This window comes from Piliocolobus tephrosceles, chromosome 9, assembly GCF_002776525.5.
Source record: "Piliocolobus tephrosceles isolate RC106 chromosome 9, ASM277652v3, whole genome shotgun sequence".
In the NCBI taxonomy this organism is placed as follows: Eukaryota; Metazoa; Chordata; class Mammalia; order Primates; family Cercopithecidae; genus Piliocolobus; species Piliocolobus tephrosceles.
This window is the reverse complement of record NC_045442.1, coordinates 112152919-112175414: the sequence shown is the minus strand read 5'-3', so window position 1 is coordinate 112175414 and position 22496 is coordinate 112152919. Positions and strand designations below refer to the sequence as shown.

The 22496-nt window shown below is 36.4% G+C and overlaps 1 protein-coding gene across 1 annotated transcript in view; it reads left to right on the top strand.

The window, feature by feature from the left end:
- The window catches only part of MALRD1 (MAM and LDL receptor class A domain containing 1), a 701386-nt gene that overhangs the window by 123409 nt on the left and 555481 nt on the right, over window positions 1–22496 (top strand). Inside the window, exons 13-14 of the mRNA XM_026454821.1 lie at window positions 4947–5120; window positions 14086–14206. Coding sequence (XP_026310606.1) covers window positions 4947–5120; window positions 14086–14206 — 295 coding nt within the window. The remainder of the gene's footprint in view (window positions 1–4946; window positions 5121–14085; window positions 14207–22496) is intronic.

The following is a 22496-nucleotide window of genomic DNA, read 5'->3' as shown; positions in this document are numbered from 1 at the left end:
CAGAAAATTTGAAGAGGAGAGTTTCAACAAGAGACGATCAAAATTTAAAAAAATAAAAAAAAGAAGAAAACAGAAAAATAAGGAAGAAATCATTTTAAACTTCTGAATCATGACCTTGGGTGTCATTTTAAACTTCTGAATCATGACCTGGGACACCTTGGGTGTCCCAGACTGAAGTATCAGAGAGTCCAAGGCCCCAGAGGCACTGTACAGAAACAAGAGCCAATGGAACTAAGACTGTCCTCCAGCTTAGGTACTTACCCATATGCAGTAACTGCTGTAAATCACCAGATACTCTTTCCTTTGGTAGCAAAATATATGATTGAATATATACATATTTAGATACTTTAAAAATAGAAATAATTTAAAATCATAAGAATACAATTAAAAATAAAATAATTGGAGCTTCCATTTTTGTCTTCAGTATTCAAAAAGAACTGCTTTGTTGGAAACTTTTTTAGCCACATGAAATTCTCTTGAATGCAGTGATTCAAAGTCTTGAATATAGTCATACTATATATAAAATCTGCCTTAATGGAGACCCAAGAAAAATAAAAGCAAGCCCTTTTTATTAACATTTTACTTAACTGCTTTTGAATGATTCAGGCATGCGTCAAGAAAATTTCCTTTAAAAATGATCAAGTAGTAAATAAAATTTGAATGTTTGGTGTCATTTTCACTTACATGCTTTGCAGACCTGTTCAATGCGACATTCTGGGAAGATGGATAATGTCCCCTATGTTAAGTATAGTAGCTACTAGCTACACAGAGCTAGGTATTGAGCATTAAAACATAACTGAGAGACCGGGTGCAGTGGCTCACGCCTGTAATCCCAGCACTTTGAGAGGCCGAGGAGGATGGATCACGAAGTCAGCAGATCAAGATCATCCTGGCCAATATGGTGGAACCCCATCTCTACTAAAAATACAAAAATTAGCCGGGCGTGGTGGCACGTGCCTATAGTCCCAGCTACTTGGGAGGCTGAGGCAGGAGAATTGCTTGAACTTGGGAGGTGGAGGCAACAGTGAGCCGAGATTGCGCCACTGCACTCCAGCCTGGGCAACAGAGCGAAGCTCTGTCTCAAAAACAACAACAACAACAACAACAACAACAACAACAACAACAACATAACTGAGAAACTGAATTTTTCACTTTAATTTTAATTAATTTAAATTTAATAGCCACACTATTTTCACACTTTTGTAGTTATGCTCATTATAATTAAATGCTCATTTTCTTTTGCCACTCTTTCTCCAAATGACTCAAAGGTCCCTAAGGATCCATAATGCCTTATACATTTTTTGACATGAAACAGATTATCTTTCTTCCTCTCTTTTCTCTCTCTCTCTTCTCTCTATATACATTTCTGAATGTTTACAGGCATTTACTTAAGCACCAATATTAACAGTCCACTCATTTCTTCTTTTTTTTCCAATACATATTAACTGAATATCTGGAAAACACAAATTACTATAATAAGTTCTGTGAGGAATTTATGACATATTTCATGATTTGGAGTTTAAGGTTTAGTGTTCTGCTACTGGCATATACCAGGCTGAGAGGCACAGAGTTTGCATACTTGAGTACTGCTTGTGTAAAATCACAGCTTGTATCAATAACTTAAAATTGATCATTAGAGAAATTCAAATCAAAACCACAATGAGATACGATCTCACACCAGTCAGAATGGCCATTATTAAAATGTCAAAAAATAACATGCTGGCATGGTTGTGGAGAAAAAGGGATGCTTATACACTGTTGATAGGAGTGTAAATTAGTTCAACCATTGCAGAAAGCAGTATAGCAACTCCTCAAAGAGCTAAAAGCAGAACTACCATTCCACCCAGCAATTCTATTACTGGGTATATATACCCAGAGTAATAGAAATTATTCTACTGTAGGTCAGGGGCAGTGGCTCACGCCTGTAATCCCTGCACTTTGGGTAGGTGAAGCGGGTGGATTGCTTGAGTCCAGGAGTTCAAGATCAGTCTGGGTAACATGGTGAAACCCTCATCTCTACTAAAAATTAAAAAAAAAAAAAAAATTAGCTGGGCGTGGTGGTGCATGCCTGTAGTCCCAATTACTGAGGAGGCTGAGGTGGGAGAATTACCGGAGCTCAGGAGGTTGAGGCTACAGTGAGTCGTGAACATGCCACTGCACTCCAGCCCAAACAACTGGAGTGAAACCCTGTCTCAAAAAAAAAAAAAAAAAAAAAAGAAAAAGAAAAAAGACATCATTCTATCATAAAGACACATACATGTGAATGGTCATTGCAGCACTATTTACAGTAGCAAGGATGTGGAATCAACCTAGATGCCCATCTGTGACAGATTGTATAAAGAAAGAGTGGAAGAGTGGTACGTATGTACTACGGAATATGCAGCCATATAAAAAGAACAAGATCATGTCTTTTGTGGGAACATGGGTGGAGCTGGAGGCCATTATCTCAGCAAACTAACACAGGAAGAGAAAACCAAATACCACATGTTCTCACTTACAAGTTGGGAGCTAAATAATGAGAACATATAAACACAAAGAAGGAAACAACTGGGGTCTACTTTAGTGGGGAGGGTAGAGGAGGGAGAAGAGCAGAAAAGATAACTGTTGGGTAGAAGGCTTAGTATCTGGGTGACTAAATAATCTGTACAACAAGCCCCTGTGACACGTGCTTACCTATGTAACAAATCTTCACATGTACCCCTGAACCTAAAAGTAAATAGAAAAAACAATTAATTAAAAAAATTGTGAGCTGTATCAATAACTTTTGTTCAGTGATTTCACCCTCAAAAATTGAAAAGATAATGGAACATTTCTTGGTATTTAATAACTTAAGAATTTAAGTCTCCATAATGCAAATTCTGTAAAAAAGTAAATTATATATAAGTTCTGAGCTCTTATCCCATTGAATATGGATCCCATTGGCATTTATACTTAATACACTATTAAAATAACTTCACACTGGTGATGTACTGAGTGACAGTTTGACAGCTCGAAATTCTGATGGGACATGCACATCTCTTGTACAACTAGGTTTCAAGCTGTGTTTTGCATATTTACAAGCTTGGGACATAGTGAAACTTACAGCAGGGATCTCAAATTTAATTGTAGTTGAGAAACATGAATCATCTCTTTCCATGGAATTTAATTAAACATTTCCATTATTTTTGTTTCTAACTTACCTGTCAAGGTGTGAATTAAGGTAAGTACAGTAATAAAATCTAAAATGAAACAAACAATCAGAATTTTTAAATCAGGTAGTCACAATTAAGTAGACATTGATAAAAATTTGTACCAAATAGAATGCTTGATGTTATGAAATGAACAATTAAAAAAAAAAAGCATTTAAAACATCTTTTTCGGTCAACATTCATCACTGGAATTCGGTCTCAACAGTGAAATGCATAGTTTGCCTATATATACACTAGTATCTGTCCATGTATCAATATAAAAGTACAATGATGAATGAGAAAACATTTTTTAAAAAGAATTTAAAATATAATGAACCTGAAAAAATACCGCTCAATCTAAAGAGAAGTGTTCCACTTTTGAGGGACCTCATCTTTAAATGTTGGGTTTTTCTTTAAAACATACAGCCTTAGGACCTGTTATATGATAATAAGAAGAAGCAAAAAAATTTGACTGCAGCACATCTGAACTTGTTTTAATGGAGGTTTTGTGGGCGTATTTTACAGAATGAATCATCCAAACAACATTGAGGGAGTTAATTTTTGCCTCATACAGCTCCAGGTACTTAGAAAGTGCTCAGTAAATATTGGTTGAATCAATAACAGTATGGAATTTCATTTTAGGGCTACTGCTATCAGCACCTGGAATAATCCTCTCTATTCTCTTTACTATGTAGTTAAGCCATCAAACTTTTTTTTTTTTTTTTTTTTTTTTTTGAGATGGAGCCTGCTCTGTCGCCCAGGTTGGAGCACAGTGGCTGGATCTCAGCTCACTGCAAGCTCCGCCTCCCGGGTTTACGCCATTCTCCCACCTCAGCCTCCCCAGTAGCTGGGACTACAGGCTCCCGCCACCTCGCCCGGCTAGTTTTTTGTATTTTTTTTAGTAGAGACGGGGTGTCACCGTATTAGCCAGGATGGTCTCGATCTCCTGACCTCGTTATCCGCCCGTCTCGGCCTCCCAAAGTGCTGAGATTACAGACTTGAGCCACCGCGCCCGGCCTCCATCAAACCTTTAGATTGTGTTATTCTTGATGGTGAATAGGAAGTGAAATGATTAAACTTCCCTGCCCTCAAAGAATGTTGTCTTACTTGGCTCAATTATTGATCAACAGTACCCTGTGAGCTTCCAAGTTATTTGGTAATGTTACCACAGAGACTAAATTAGTATAAAGGATTAATTACAGTTTTTAAAATTAAACTAAGAAAATAATTTTTAAGGAAACTTTTTCTTATTTGAAACATCAAGTATGTATAGTGATACTTGATTTTCAATGTTGAGTCTCAATGTGTACCTCCCAGATTTATAAGAAGCCAGAGAAGGATTCTAGAAACTTCTGTGGAAACAATAGTACTGCCATGACTGGGTTACACATCTGGGGGAAAGGAGAATTGAGAAGATTATATTTAACACAGAAGTTGTTTGGAATATATATACATAGTTTGTTGTTGTTGTTGTTGTTGTTGTTGTTGTTGTTGGTTCTGAGATGGAGGCTCGCTCTCCTTGCCTTGGCTGGAGTGCAGTGGCATGATCTCAGCTCACTGCAACCTCCCCACCTTCTGGGTTCAAGCGATTCTCCTACCTCAGCCTCCCAAACAGCTGGGATTACATGCACACGCCACCACACCTGGCTAATTTTTGGATTATTAGTAGAGATGGGAGGCAGGCAGATCACTGAGGTAATGAATATTTCAAATTATAGGAAACACTACCAGAGACAGGTCAATGGAATATTTATATAATTGAAAATATGTTTTCAACAGGTGCAGTTTTGGTATCATTTGCCTCAACATTCACATCTCTCAGTTTTTACAAGAACATCTCTAGATGGAAACTTGCAAAAGCAAGGCAAAATAATCGGATTCTCCGAATCTCAGTGGAGCCACGCAAAAATTGATCTCATTGCAAAAGTGGGAGAATCTACTCTACCTTTTCAGGTAAGCACATAAGAAATTAATACCACTCAATAGAAGACACTTATTGCTAATCCTTTCAGATAACAGTATAACACATATAGCTCATACCTTTTCAGGTAAGCGCATGAGAAATTAATACAGCGTGACAGAAGACACTTATTTAATGCTAATCCTTTCAGATAACAAAATAATACACATAGCTCATGAATTTATTCAACATTAATGAAGCAAACACATTCCGAGATCAAACACACGATCTAGGATGAGTAGAGAGGTTGTTTTGACTATGTGCTCAAGAAGTATGTGTAGAATAGTAGCAAAAGTGGAGATAAGAAATGAATAAGATGGCAGAGAGAAGAGTAACTTAAAATGATTTCTTTTTCGAAGTGAAGACGTTGGATTATATGATGTAGTGAAAACTAAATCTGACTTGGGCTGTAATATATTAATCTTACTGTCTCACTTTCTGCTGCCTAGTAACATTGAGAATGTTATCCACCTTTGGAAAGTGGAGGACATTATATTAAGTGAAATAAGCCAGGCACAGAAAGACAAATATGGCAGGTTCTCTCACGCGTGGGAGCTAAAAAGTTGATCTCATGGGGGTAGAGAGGAGAATGGTGGTTATTAGAGGCTGAGAAGGGTGGTGGGGAGGAAGAGGTTAGGAAGGGAGGTTTGTTAATGGTTAAAAATTGTAGTTAGATAGAAGGAATAAGCTCTAGTGTTTGATAGCACAGTAGGCAACTATAACAAGTTATTGTGTATTTCAAAATATTTAGGAGATAAGATTTGGAGCATTCTCAACACAAAGAAATGAGAAGTGTGTGAGGTGATGGATATCCTAATTACCTTTATCTGATCATGACACAATGTATGCATGTATCCAAATATCACATTTATCCCTTAAATATGTACAACTATGTATTAATAAAATACAATAATAAAAGAAGGCAATTGTATCTTTGTCAAATGGGCATTCTAATTTCTACACTCCTGTACATAAGTCTTCTGGATGACATTTGAAAAGAGCAATTTTGGAAACTAGATTGGATGGAGTGGAATATGATGGAAAGCACACTGTTTTGGAGTCAGGTGGTCTGAGTTTTAGTCTCTGCTCTGCTCATTGGCTGCTAAGTGACTGTGTAAATATTGTCTTTGAGCATCAAATTTCCTAATGTGTGAAAACCAGTGATGATAAAAGCAATAATCCAGGGGAGTCTGAATATTAAAGATGATATAGCTAAAATGGCAGCCATGAACATGGGCTCTGGAACCTTGGGTTCAAGTTAAAGTGTATGATCGGCTGGGTGCAGTGGCTTATGCCTGTAATCCCAGCACTTTGGGAGGCTGAGGCGGGAAGATCATGAGGTCAGGAGATCGAGACCATCCTGAGTAACATGGAGAAACCCCATCTCTACAAAAAATTAGCCGGGCGTGGTGGCACGCACCTGTAGTTCCAGCTACTTGGGAGGCTGAGGCAAGAGAAGCACTTGAACCCGGGAGGTGGAGGTGGAAGTTGCAGTGAGGTGAGATGGCGCCACTGCACTCCAGCCTGGGCAACAGAGCGAGACTCCATCTTAAAAAAACAAAGACAAAAAAGTGTATGATCACAGACAAGTTACCCAAGTCCTCTATGCCTCTTTCACTAGTAGAGTGTGAGGATAATAGTTGGGGCTTTAAGATCATCTCGTCCTCATTTCTGACCAAATTGAGATAAATATAGAAGTTAAACAGGTAGAGAATACATATTTTGGAGCAGATGGCTTTAGAATGTAGAGTCACTTATTTAAAATAATGGTTGATCTTAGAATAAATAGAATTACCCAGAGAACAACTGACTGTGCTGGAGAAATATAGAGCTCATACTCTAGGGGAAGTCTCTTACCATTAGCCAGAGATAATATCAGAATGCATGCCTCCTGAGGACAAACTGGCTCCCAACAGGGGGTGCTGATTGGGAGAAGAGGATAAGTCGAGTTCCCCCAGGTTACTCTTCTAAATTCACAGTCAGCTAAATCTTCCTCCTGCCATGGAGTGAGGGGTAAGTAACAGCAATGTTACTACAGGGAACTGCCTTCCCATGGAAGCAGGAAGAATAGGGAATAAGCATCAACTGTAATCAATTACTGTTCTCTACTTTATAGAGTTATTGTGAGGATTATATGGCGTATACTTGTAAAGCACTTGGAAGCGAATCTGGCATAAACATGGAATTTAGCTATTTTTATTTCTATGGTTATTCCTTGGATATTGTCTGGAAATAGTAGACACTCAATAATTGTTAGTATTCTCTGTTTTAAAAAGAGAGTTTCTGCTTGATCAGAACTCTAGGCTCAATCATTAAAGGCCTCTTCACTCAGTGACGGTCTCCGACTTCCCTTCTCAAAGATCAATTCATTCTATTCTCATATTTAATGGAAAAAGACATCATGAATACTAGCAGCTCTTAATTGGGAAGCATTTGACACAAAGGCTGGTCATGAAATCATTTTGGTGTCGATCTCCATTGCAAGGAGCAGGGCAACGAAATCAGAACAATTTGATCTTTTGCCTCCTGCATTTATATTCTATAGAAAATTGTTTTCATTTGGTTTGCTTTTAGTTAGAATGAAACTCACCAAGAAGATCGTTCAGAGTTTGTCATTTATTGACATATTGAGAAGAAAACAGAATGTCCTTTCTAGCAGTAGGTAATTTAGAAATATGAGTTGAAGCACATGCCATTTCTGTGTACAGCTGGAAGCTCTCATTGACCCATCACCATTACAAGAGTTTCAGTGGATGCAGTTTTTGTTTTCTCTTTAATGTTCTCCTTTTTGGATATAGTAATGGTTTTGCTTTGCAGTGCAAATGGAGAGTGTCCCTTATTATCTGGGGGGCATGTTAACTAGTTTGTAGATGGACAGTGGTTTGTTAGATTCTGTGATTTTGTTGCAATGGATGTATGAGGGTTTCTAACCCAGCCCTGCTGTTCCCTCTCCCTTCATCCCCCTGCTGGTGGCTCAGCACCTTGTGTTGCTTTTTCTCTCCAATCAGCCTCAATGCTGAGTTCTTTCGAGGCCTCAGTCACGTTTAATTCAACCCAGAGAAGCTAAGACTTTTCCTCTGTGCCTTCCCACTTAATCTAGTTATGAGCTGGCTACAGCATATGTTTACTTTGGAAACTACAGATGAGTAAAAGAAAAATAAGAAAAAAAATTCCCTCAGATTTCACTCTCAAGAAGGCCATGACAGCCCTATAATTTTAGAAAATTAAATTTGAAAAGCAGTAAGCTTTTTAAGAATGAATTTAGAAGCAAAACCCAAGCTGCCCTGAACCACTGTGAGGCCTTTAGGCAGCTCCTTTCATGATAGGTTTGATTAGACAGTGCTGCCCCCAGTCTCCCAGAGGGTATCATGTAATAAACACTCTCAATGTTATGTTACCATTCTCAGCTCTAAGCTATTCACATTTCAAAACTCATCTGGCCCCAAAGACTTTAGATAAGGAACTGTGGACTTGTATTGACGTTCTGTTGTGAATTAGTCTGGATTTTATACATACACAATATAAATAAATAGATACACTGGCACAGATATATACATGGTACTATTCAATACACGATCATCGCATATATTTACTATTAAATATTTCAAACTAGTAGTTAATACAGAGAGAAACAAATACTCTAATGCACCTCAGGATTAACTAATGTTAATATTTCGTTTCCTCATGAAGATGCAACTTTTGTCTTCCTTGTATCTCCCTCCATCCCATTTCTCATCCTCTGCAGAAAAAAAAGATGCTAATATGTTGGCTTTAACCTGATTTCTCTTAGTGTATTTTTAAAGATGTGAAAATATACATGAGGATTCTAGCTAGGTACAGTTCTACTTTGTTCTTTTATCAAAAACAAATGAAAAAGATATTACACCTACAATTAGTTAATCTAGCTTTTTAAAATATTCAAATATTTAAAGTTTATCTTCTTGGAAATAGGCTAGGATTTAAGGTTAGTAGCCTGAATCATTTAAGGGTGACCTTAGTCATTGCCTAGTCATCAGTTCCATGTGACTAAGCTCTGAACATATTTATAAAGTACAGTGTAACCCAGTCCAAATATTGGAAAAAAGAAAGACATCAAATCATGTGACCTCTGTGTTCCCTTTTAGCCGTGAAATTCTGATTCAGTGTGGTTCTTTTGATGTCAGTTGTAGACAATATAACAGAATACATACTGATTTGGGTTTCATAGGAAATCAGCACCCCTAGTCAGGTAGGGCCTTCACTCTTCTTGCTGGCAAAGAATTAGGTTTACTGTTTATTCTGTAAGAACAGCAAATTAATGACATTTCAATATTCCCTCCATTTCTTGTGAGAGTTTTATTGGAAAAATTTAGGCCAAAGAGTTAATAGAAGTTTTCAAACCTGTTTTAACTTGGCCTGCTCACTTGCTATGTTCAGCTTTTCACATAAATATATTCTTTTAATATTTCTTTTCCCCCTAACTGCTGTGCTGTTTTCATATCTCAAGGTGGCACTTTTTTCTAAGTAGTCCATTGATTTCAAGTAGCTCTACTTGCTTCGAGCTTCCCATTAAAATGTAATTGTATCATATTTTAGATTTCGTTTTGACATGACCCTTTTGTGAAATTTCCCACAATGATGGATACCATATTCTGTCTTTATCGGAGTCAATGATATAAATCAATAACAATTTCCTGACATTATTTGATGATTCAGTGAAGGGTAAGATTCATAACACAGAAGTAAAAGGTGATCGAGTCTCCGTGAAGTTGCTGTGTCCTTGGCCTGCTTAATCTAGAGCTGCATGCAATCTTGTTTCTCCAGGTAGCCCTATTCTGCAGCATCCACTAAAGCCCAGTTATCTCTTTATTTCTTTAGAGACACGCAGGATAGTATAATCATTAATGGCTCAGCTTACATATTTTTCTTACTTGACATGTGATGCTCAACCAATTACTTCTATTCTCTAATCTGTTTCTTTCACTTTAAAATAAGATGAAAATAGCATAATCTTCACAGGATTAAAGCAAGTGAATGTGACTGGCATATAGTAAGCGCTAAATAAATGATGGCTGCTGCTCGTATTATTGATACCATCATCATTCTTCAAAAATTAATATATTCCTGCTTCTCTCTACTCCTTCTTACTGTATCTCTATTTTCTCTTGGATTCATATTCGTTTTTTGCTCCTGTTATTTTTTTGAAAACAAGATTTCTGTGTTAATTGTGTATTTTTCTGGAAAAGCACCTGAGTTTTGTACTTATAAAAAGTAATCACTTGATTGTGAACATTTATGAATTTTTGTGGTTCCTGAAAGCAAGAAATTATTTTGTTCTTAGAGGGAGTAATATAATTGAATAAAACAAAAATCAACAAGATTCCAAAAAATAGTTTTAGAAGAGAGAGTCATCTAATTTAATTTAAAATGTAAATTCTCCAATTACCTTGAGAATCTTATCAAATGAGGTTTTCACTCTTCCTCCATCCGTGGTTGAAACAGCTCTTCTGAGTGACCTCTTTCTCACTTACTGATTACCAGTTGATGCTGACTGTAGTTCCAAAAGGGAATTGGTCACAGCATTTTATATATATACACACACATGTATGTGTGGTTTTGGTTAAAACCAGCAATAAAAAAAAAGTAACAACCATGATGATTTTGAAGCCATGAAATGGTCATTATTTACAGGTATAACATACATTTCTTGAAGGAAGTAATTGCTTGTATTTTAAAATTTGTATGATTCTAATTGATGGCAGAATTAGAATTTCTAATTGTATAATTATGGATTTCATTATGTAGAAGTAAGCAAAATGTAGACGAACTAATATTACTTTTATTTGGCTTTTGAAGTTGGATTTATTCTTCCTTTTTAATATGAATATCTAAAGGAACCTGGTGGTTCCCTTCAGGTAAAATAATATAACCACATTTTAAAGAGTACCTCATGATTTTACTTCACCTCATCCCAGGGCCCACCCATTCCATTCAAATAATGTGAGCAGGTACCTCTTTAGGAGCGTAGAGAAGTGCCTCAAAGAGTCGCTTTTTCCTCCAGTTTTCTTTGAGTAGCACAGACCTTCAAATATGATGGTCAACAAATGCTTGTTTAATGAGTCTGAAGAATTAAGCATCTATTTTAATGGACATCAATGCAAGATGTATTATAATAACAAACTTAGAAAAACTCTTTCAAACGTAAAACTGTCCAAAAAAATCACAGTCACTTGATGGTATTAAACACAATATGTCTCTAAAGTACAATACTTGTATATATTTTACCAAGATCCTTCTTCAAAGCCTATGTTATTTTCTGCCTCTGGAATGAAGGCTACATATCTTAGCTGGTTAAGATTCTACAGAAACCATCTCTAATCAGAATCTTAAAAATTATTATTATGTACATTACATTAAAATATCAAAAATTGCAAATAAAGCAACAGTCCCTACTGACCATCCTCATGACCCACCATAGATTTTATATTGAGTATTTATAGATATCAATTTATTTTTACTTCCAGTCCATATTCTATTTACTTAACATGTATAAATGTACCACATATACTTGGAAATCTGAACGTTTGGATGTTTTCAGCCTAAGTAATATTATACTATAATATTTTTCTGTAACTTAATTTTTTACTCCAAAACACATGTTAAATTTCTTTCCATAATGACACATGGAGATAGATATTATTTTTAACTTGTATAGTATTTCTCACTATTGACTGATTCACATGTAAGTTCTTTCCTGTCATTTGTCATGAAAACTAGCACTGAAATAAACATTCCTTCACAGGCCTTCATGTGTATACCTTTGAGTGTCTCTCTAGGATAAATGCCAAGAAATTAACTCAATTTTTATAGTCTATGCAATTTTTTTAATAGATGCTATCTGGTTGCTCTCCAATTGAGCTGTACCAACTCATGAAATTTTCCTCTCCATCAATTATCTGATTCATTTGTTGTTCTCTTAAAATCTTATACTCCTATAACACCCATCAACATTTTCTTTTATTATTATTATTATTATTATTATTATTATTATTATTATTATTATTGTACTTTAAGTTCTAGGGTGTATGTGCACAACATGCAGTTTGTTACATATGTATCCATGTGCCATGTTGGTGTGCTGCACCCTTTAACTTGTCATTTACATTAGGTATATCTCCTATACACAACAGGCCCCGGTGTGTGTTGTTTCCCTTCCTGTGTCCAAGTGTTCTCATTGTTCAATTCCCACCTATGAGTGAGAACATGTGGTGTTTGGTTTTCTGTCCTTGCGATCGTTTGCTGAGAATGATGGTTTCCTTCATCCGTGTCCCTACAAAGGACATGAACTCATCCTTTTTTATGGCTGCATAGTATTCCATGGTGTATGTATGCCAACTTTTCTTAATCCAGTCCATGACTGATGGACATTTGACACCTATCAACGTTTTCTAAACACACCATGCACTTTCTCATCTCTGTGTTTTTGCTGAAATTGCTGCCTCAGTTTCTTGAGGTAAAATATTTTGCCCAACAAAATTTGGTATCATGGAGGCTATTACGTCTCCACCAAATCTTTTCCCAAACTCTCATTATTGGCAGAAAGAATGAATTGTCTTCTTCGAGTCTCCTAGTATCTTATACTTATTTCTTATACAGCATTTATGATGTAATGTAGTGAATGTATCATACCAAGTGTAAGAGAGAAAAAGTAATACCGTTTTCTCACTCATCACAAGGGGCATGACTCGAACCGCTATAACAAAAGACAGGTTAAAAGGAAAAAAAGTAACAAATTTATTAACATTTTATGTGACATAGGGGCCTTCAAAAACAAAGGCGGAAAGACCAGGTAAAACTCTCTATGTTTATGCTTAGGTTCAACGATGAATGGATGCTCATGAAGAAATATAAATGGACAAAAAGAGTATTATCTCATTGTAATAAATTGGAGAGAACTGAGCAGAGATTTTTATTGGCCTCTCTGTGTAGTGTTTGTTTCATCCAGGTATAGATAGGGTAGAACACGAGTTACATGAGGTTCTTGTCACCTGTTTTGAGGAGAAGTAAGCCAGATAATTGCTTTATAGCTGACTCTCACAAAGAAAAGAGAGGGGAAGTCAGAGAGTGACTCCAAGGTGCTATATTTTGGGATAGCATGTTCTGAGCCTTGGCACAAGTAAATTTAATGATCCTTGAGATTAGAGACCCTCCCTGATAAGATAGAGATGTTCCTTCTGTCTGTGTCCTGGACTGGTGGTCCACCATGTGGGTTCATAAGATTCCAGGCATAAATTACTTCTTCCTTTCCCTCCTCTCTCTCTCTCTCTCTTTTCTTGGAATAACAACATAATAATAGGAGTAATTAACAAGAAAGAAAACAAATTAAATCAGACATTATTCAGAGTGTTGGAATAAATTAAACTTAAATAGATGTGTCTGAGTGCTTGAGCATATGAATATTATCAACCACTGTATATATGTGGTTATTGATGTGTGCTTTACTACGTTGAGTATGTTTCTGTGTATGTATATAATATATATTATATTTCTATGTATGTATATAATACTTAAATATTTTAATATGGAAATAAATCATTGCCTCCAGCACACCCATTACAAATGAATTCATATCTCAATTAAATTGAGTTGTAAGCCACACAGTTGATTGCTTTAAGGAGCTCATTATAAATGCATATGACTCTTAATGGCTCCAATGGGAAGAGATCCCTTCATTAATGATGAATGTTACCACTTTTAGTTGAAACAAGGTTACCTTTGGCATTAAGGTTACATAAGATGCTGTCAAAGCAGTTATGGCTTTATAAATTTACATTAGGATGTTCTGGTCAGAACAGGTTTCTAAAATTAGATTGGAAAATGGGACAGATGTAAATAGAGTTCCTCTACACAAAGCAATGTGATTGTAAGACATTACTTTTGTGATGTGTTTTTAACAGTTTAATCTTTCTGTGATTATAGTTAATTTTGGAAGCTACTGTTTTTTCGTCAAACGCTACTGTTGCTCTAGATGACATCAGTGTATCCCAGGAATGTGAAATTTCCTACAAATCACTACCAAGGACCAGTACACAAAGCAAATGTAAGTTTTTCCTTGTCACTGCTGCTATTTTAAACATTGAATTAAGCTTTTCTCGATATCAAAATATAAAATATATTAGAGTCACGAATACCTAATACAGTGTGTGGATTATATCACCTGTTCTTGAAACCTAAGATATATATACATTTTTTTAAATGGTAAACATCTGGTCTGTCATAGTCTAGTCCTTAGCCCTCTCTTCCAGTAATATGGAAAATGTTCGATGCTTGCAGCTGAAATTATTACATCCAAATATTTAAATTATAAATGTTATGAAAAAATTATAATTGTTTTGCATGTTTTAAATACACTTTTTAAATATTCATGTCTCCATTAATTTTATTCAGAACTTCAAATGAGCATGTAATAGTATTCATATTTAAGAATCACCCAGGAGTTCAAAAAAACCAAAAATGTTGTGTTTGGAAAAATGACATAAGGCCAACCAAAAATTTAAAACTGGACCTTAAAATTCTGTGTTTCTATTCAAAATTTAATGTTTTCAAATCGCAGATGGAGTTTGTCTAATTCTTTGACTAAATTTTTTGGAGAGAATATCAATTAAAGGCCAGAAATGTTGCCATAAAAATGGATCTCATACAGGCAACTATGTATTTTAAAACCTAATCATTATTTAGATTCTGGGATCAGTGTACACACTGAAAGAGTTTACAGTATATCTTCGGTTACTTTCTCTTCCCAGTACTAATTGATGTTTCTCTCTGACCACTCCTACCCTCAGATCTCAACGAATAAGTAGACAATATTAAAAAATGTTTTCTGAAAAGTGTCACACTTTATTTTTCTTAATCTATATCTGTGGAAGATATTTGCATGTGAAAATCAGACATTGTATATTCCTGAGTTATATTTACTTACACAACATACTTAGTGAGTGGAACAGTTGCATTGTTACAGGAGCTGAATGGACTATCAAGAAAAATTTGGGGCACATGATTCTGGATTGAGACATAGATTCAAGAATTTTTAATTAAAGGTCCTTTATTAAAGACATCTTTCATTCGAGAGATTGTATATTTCTGGGTACTAACTTATATTAGGTTAACGTGCGTTTACTTTATTCAGAATGCGTGTTCTGCATGCATAATAGACCATTCTAAGCTCTGTGTGTGTGTTCATGCAAATATGTGTTCATGCAAGTGTGTGTTCATGCAAGTGTGTGTGTGCATGTGTGCACGTGTGCCTGTTTGCGTATGTGTGTGTCCATGCATGTGTGCATGTGTGTGCACATGTGTGTGTGTATGATTCTGATAGACACTGAGGAGTACAGAGCAGCAGATTTAATGATTCATTTAAAGATTCACGAGTTCTGCCAGGCGCAGGGGCTCACACCTGTTATCTCAGCACTTTGGGAGGCGGATCCCGAGGTCAGGAGATCAAGACTGTCCTGGCTAACTTGGTGAAACCCCATCTCTACTAAAAATACAAAAAACTAGCGGGGCATGGCGGCGGGCGCCTGTAGACCCAGCTACTCGGGAGGCTGAGGCAGGAGAATGGCGTGAACCCGGGAGGCGGAGCTTGCGGTGAGCCGAGATCGCACCACTGCACTCCAGCCTGGGCGACAGAGGGAGGCTCCATCTCAGGAAAAAAAAAAATTTTTACTAGCTTTTAAGGTTTAAACAGGATTACCTTATTTTTGTTGTTTAATTAAAGATTTTCTTTCTCCTAATTAAATACCACATCACCAGAATCGCAATAGCTGAACGGCATTAAAGTTGACATTGAAGAGCATTCCCTTGTAATGTAGTACTTGGAGACGTAGGGGCAGAAAGGTATGACAAAAACCTTTCCTCACCCATCATAAGGGTCACAGATGACACTCCCAGAATGAAAGACAGTTTAATACGGGGAAAAGCATAACCAATTTGTTTATCAAAGTTTTACTTGACACAGGAGCCTTCAGAAATGAAGATGCAAAGACCCAGAGGAAACCATGTGTTTTCTTTTATTTTTTCATTTTTATTTGTTTTTCAGCTCCTTTTCCTAGTCAGAAAACTGTGTATTTTTCTGCTTAGTTTTGGTGAAGAACAAGCAACCATTTTGAAATGTGACTGGACAAAAGGGTATGATCCAATGGTAACAGACTGAGCAGGGGAACTTAGCAAAGCCTCTGTGTTCAGAGTCTCCTTGACTCCTTTGTGTAGAATTTCTCCACCCTTCCCGGGAACAGGGAGGGTTCCCGGGAACAGCCTGTAGAATGAGGCTCTTGTGACCTAATTTCAGGCAAAATAAGCTAGATAATTTCTTTATGACCAGCGCTCACAAAGGAAGGTCAGGGAAGATCAGAGTGACCTTGCTCCTGGGGTACCTCCCGATCTCCTTCAGTTCAGTGTACTTTGGGGTAGCCTTTCCTGAGCCCTTACCGAAACAAAGGTGTGGTTAAAGGTTTGAAATCATTACTAAAGTTAACCTTAGCAAAAGTTATTGAGACTACTCGATATTGCTTATGGAGAGTTCTTTTTCATAAATTCACTCAGGATTCACGGATGCGTGCTTCTGTGTGAAGAGCAGATCAGTTGAATTGATTATATATCTAATTAGGACAAATTACATGAACGATTCCTGAAAGATCAATGGATGTACACAAAGGAAAAAAAGCTTTCTTACTGTTTTTGCAAATATGTCCAGTAGACAATTATAGGATCTCATTTGCGGAATTCAGTATTAGTAATGGGCAGAAGTTTATGGAGAGAAACTGAAAGGAATATTTAAAAACGTGCCATGCTCCATTGACAGTACATTGTTATATGTGTGGAGCAGAATGGCCAAAGATTTACCCAGATTACCCAGACCCTGTACAGGACTTGAAGCTTTTGAAATCTTTAATTGGCATACAAATGGCCGCACCACTTCAAAGCAGTCTTCGAGCTGTAGTTTTCTGCTCACAGTTCACGTGATGAAAATCGCAAGTACTACTTTGATTTCACCTTTAATCGAGCTGCTTCTCCTTCAGAATATTTAAAAGCTAGTGTTGATGAAACAATTATGTGTTCTGTTTATTTGTTAAAGGAAGAGAGCCTGTTTTACACTCTTAATCTCAATTTTGAAGCCAGATTTGTGCCAGGTGAGGATGCGGGTTGTAGTTCATCCAGGAAGATCCATGATTTTCCACCTGAGTGCCCAAAGGAAGCACATGAAACTAATAGCTGTGAGTACATTACTGACTCCTTAGGCAAATATTTATATGTACATATTTACTCTCTGAATGTAAAGTGCATACTACTCAAGTGATCACGCATTGTTTGATGAAGACAGAACAGGGACCTCTTCCTGATGGAAATGACTTGCCAGTGAGAACAAACCAGATTCGCTTTAAACTAGAGGCGATGAATGAAAACGTCCTGCTAACTTTCAGTTTTGCCGTATTGGAGTATAACATTTGAAATAAATGCAGGATAGATCTCAAAACACAGGAACAAGGATGTATCTAGGCAGTCACAGAAAAATAAGTACCACATGATACCACTTATATGCGGTATCTACGTCGTCAAGTTTCTAGAATCAAAGAGTAAAATTGTGGTAACCAGGTTCTGGGAGGAGAGGAAGTGGAAAATTATTATTCAACAGGCATATATTTTCAGGCAAACAAGATGAATACATGAATAAGACCTAGACATCTGCTGTATAACATGGTACCTACGGTCAATAACAATGTATTGTACACTTAAAAATGTGTTAAGGAGGTAGATCTGGCCGGGTATGGTGGCTCAAGCCGGTAATCCCCGCACTTTGGGAGGCTGAAGTAGGTGGATCACTTGAGGCCAGGAGTTCAAGACCAGCCTGACCAACATCGCAAAACCCTCTCTCTACTAAAAATATAAAAATCAGCAGGGCATGGTGGCATATGTCTATAATCCCAGCTACTCAGGAGGGGCAGGTTGCAGTGAGCTGAGATCACACCCACTGCATTCCAGCCTGGTTGACAGAGTGAGACCCTGTCTGCCACCCCCCCCCCATAAAAAAGAAGGTAGATCTCGTATTTTATCACAATATATGTATTGTGAACATTTCTTTATTAAATTATTTTTAACATCATAGTATTCTTATTAAGCACTTGCTATTTCAGTACAACTAGCAGCAGAAGGCTTTATAATGCTTACGAATGTTATTTCAAATGATAGTGCACAAATACATAGTTCTATGGTCATAAAACTGTAGACCCTGGCTAGTTCTATATATTTTTCCACCTTTGAGAGTCTCCTTTCAGTTTGTCCTTTTCCAGAGCAATGCCTCCATTCTTTCTGCATTCTACTTAAACAATACTAAAACTATCATAGCATCCCTGAAAAAGTAATACAGAAGAAAGAAAAAAGAAGGGTGTGTGTTGGTGGACAAGCTTTTCCAGAAGTATTTAAATAACTGTGCTATTGAACACAGTAAAACAGGCAAGAGGAAAGGCAAGAGAAGCATTCCATCTTATTGATTACCCATATCCAAGGTGTAAACCAAGGTGGTTTTGAGTCAGGACAATGGAGGAACACAGACATTTTCTGGAAGTGTTGTGGGGCAAAGAGTTGGAGAGACTCTTTCCTCTGCATTCGAAACATACTTGAGAATGATGAGAACAATCAGGGCCATTGCTGAGTGCTAATATGTTGGCGAGCAGCCATGCTGTGTGACCCACAAAAACCTTACGAGCGTCTTTTCTATATCAAGAGATTTGGTAAAGAAGAAAGTGTGATCATTTCCCTCAAGAAATGTAATCTGTTACAGAGATGTCAGAAATAAATCTAAACATAAAAGACTAATTAAGTTTTGATAAAGGCACCAAGAGCACACAATGGGGAAGAAAACAGTCTCTTCAATAAATGGTGCCGGAAAATCTGGACGTTCCCATGCGAAAGAATGAAATTGGACCTTTGTCTTACACCATCCACTTAAATAAATTCAAAATGTAAGAAAGTCCTAAATTTAAGACCTGAAATCATTAAGCTCCTAGAGGAGAACATAGGGGAAAAACTCCTTGACATTGGGGTTGGCAGTGATTTTTTAATATCACACCAAATGCCCTTGCTACAAAAGCAGAAATATATAATGGGATTACCTCAAGCTAAAAAACTTCTGCAAAGTATAGGAAGCACTCAGCAAAATAAAATAGCAACCTGCATATCGGGAAAAATATTTGCAAACCATATATCTGATAAGGGGTTAATATTCAAAATTTATGAAGATTTTATACAACTCAGAAATAGATAAATAGATAAAAAATGGGCAAAGGCTCTGAATAGTCATTTCTCCACAGAAGACATAAAAATAATCAACTGGTATATGAACAGATATTCAACATTTCTTTGGCATTAATCATCAGGGAAATACAAATCCAAAACTCTTTTAGATACCTCTTCACATCAATTAGGATGGCTATAATAAAAAAAGGGTAACAAATTTTAGTAAGAGTGTGGAGAAAAGAGTACTCATATACTGTTGATACGAATATGAATTGTGCAGTCATTATGGAATATGGTATGGAGGTTTCCAAAGAAATTGAAAATAAAACTACCCTATGATTTAGCAATCCCTCTTTTGGGTATATACCCAGAAGAAATGAAATTCCCACCTCAGAAAGCTATCTGCACTCCCATGTTCGCTGCAGGATTATTCTTGATAGCCAAGATATGAAAACAAGCTAAGTGTCTGTTTTGGACAGACAGATAAACTGTGGTATTTACAAAAGTGGAATATTATTCAGCCTTTAAAAAAAGAGATTCTGCCATTTTTCGCATCCTGGGTGAATCTGGAAGAAATTATGCTAAGTGAAATAAGCCAAACACAGGAAGGAAAATATTGCATGATCTCAATTATGAGTGGCATCTAAAAATTGTATACAGTTATAGATAATGAAACAGTGGTTACCAGAGGCAGGGGCCAAGAGAAGGAAATGGAGATATGTAAATCGGAGGATATGATGTAGCAGATATGGACCAGAGGCAGGGGCTAAGAGAAGGAAATGGAGATATGTAGATCGGAGGATATGATGTAGCAGATATGGAGGAGAAATGTGTCTAGAGATGTAATGTACAACATGAGGACTACAGCTAATAATACTTTCCTGGATTTGAGTTTTGAGATTTCATAAATGAATAAGTTTTAGCTACTCTTGCCCTCTTGCCACAAAATAAAAGAAAAAAAAAAAGGGTAATTTTGTGAGATCATAGATATTTAATTTGTCTCGCTGTAATAACCTCTATATGTATCCCATAACCTTATGCTATATATGTTTAATATACATAATAAAATTTGTTTTAAAAATTAAGAAAAGAAGCTTAGTCTGTTAGGTAAGAAATGTATCGGTTTAATAGTGTTGTAATGATTACTGGATTAAAGATGTAAACAAGTAGCTATTTTAACTCTAGGAAGTTGAAGAATATATTCAATAGAAGGTAGGTAAGTCCTCAGCAGGAATTTCTTAAGATGTTTTCTAGTTTTCTTGCTGTTTAAGAAGAGTGTCTATTGCAAGTTCTGCCAGGGATGAACAGTTCTAGGCCTGTCTCTGATATACATTAAGACTGTTACCAAATGTACATGGTTTAAGAACCTTACCTGTATAGTCTTTTAATCATCAAATATAAGAGATAGGTACTATTTTCCTCATTTTACGAACTTTCTTATCATTTAGTTTTCTTATCAGTTAGAATTCCATTTTAAACACAGTCTGCTTCCAAAACCTACATTTCTTTTTTTTTTTTTTTTTTTTTTTTTGAGACGGAGTCTCGCTCTGTCGCCCAGGCTGGAGTGCAGTGGTGCAATCTGGGCTCACGCCTCCCAGGTTCACACCATTCTCCTGCCTCAGCCTCCCAAGTAGCTGCGACTACAGGTGCCTGCCGCCACGGCCGGCTAATTTTTTTGTATTTTCAGTAGAGACGGGAGTTTCACCGTGTTAGCCAGGATTGTCTCGATCTCCTGACTTCATGATCTGCCCGCGTTGGCCTTCCAATGTCTAGAAGTTTAATGAATGAATGTCTTTAAAAAATAATACTTAATCCTTTATCCTTAGTAATTATTTCTTTAGTCACATTACATTTTATAAATCTGAAATGTATTAAATAGCTTTTAATTCTTATAGTGCTTTTCAGGGACTTAAAAGATAATTTTTCAGACATAAAAGGAAAATAGAAGATCACTATTTGGATAATGGACCCACCCTCATATGGAATTGAATTAGAAAATTAGCAAATGAGCTCCAGTTCTCTAAAATCTTATTTTGAGTTCTTTTTTTTTTTTTTTTGCCTACTTTTTTTGAAAAAGCTAATGTTATACTGTGAATCTGTTTATTCATAGAAATGCTAATTCTTCATCCCATTTTTGTGAATGCTTTCATTAAAGATGCTGGCAATGAGTGGAAGTGAGGTAAAGACACAGTGAAGAATATGGAGAAATAGGAGTCTTTTTTTTTTTCCCCTTGTCTTCTTTGCAGCAAAAAGGTTTGAAGGAAGCATGCAAAATTTAGGCTGTGATTCTAGTGTTGAACAAACGAACATGTCACTTCTCTTATAAAGACCTTAATTGCTTGAAAAAGCAGGGGTTTCTTATGAGAAGGAAAAGGCAATGCCACTCTCAGGATTTCTGTTTATGAACTTAAATCTTCCTAAAAAGGACTACTGCTATTCTTGAATTTCAAACATTTAATATTTTAATACTATTTACTTGAATTTTTCTCACTTTCACAACCATGTTTAACACAATTTACTTTCTCTTTTACATAAGACTGATCATGGCCTCCCTTAAACGGGTTATTAAGTTTGCTAAAAATTTAGGTCTCCAGTGCCTTGAAATACCTCAGATTTTATAGACAAAAATAGCAAATATAAATTGTAACCAATTTTGGCACATGAGAGAAAAACAGTTCCTGGATTTGTTCAAGAACTGTTCGGGATACATAGAGGTTAGGAAGTTTTGCAGAATTTTGATAGCCTTGGATAATTTAATTGAATGTTTCCATATTTATTTATATTATGATATAAAAGCACAATTACTTAAATTGTAACCCAGGTGGCCAGGTTTTCAAGGAGTCTCTCTCTCTCTGCCAGTTAAAACACTACGTACTGACTATGATGTTAAATTGTCTCTGATGTTTTAATCATAATAACTGAAGGACTGAAATACCTACATAGCATGACACATACAACATATTTCAACAAAACTTCTCTGAACCTTCAGAAACTCTAAGGGAAGGCTGCAGGGTGAATCACTGTTTGATACAATTTTTGCCTGGGCAGGGTGGAATTACAACGTATCAGAAAAGCTCAATGCCAAGAGTGGTTTTAGACCT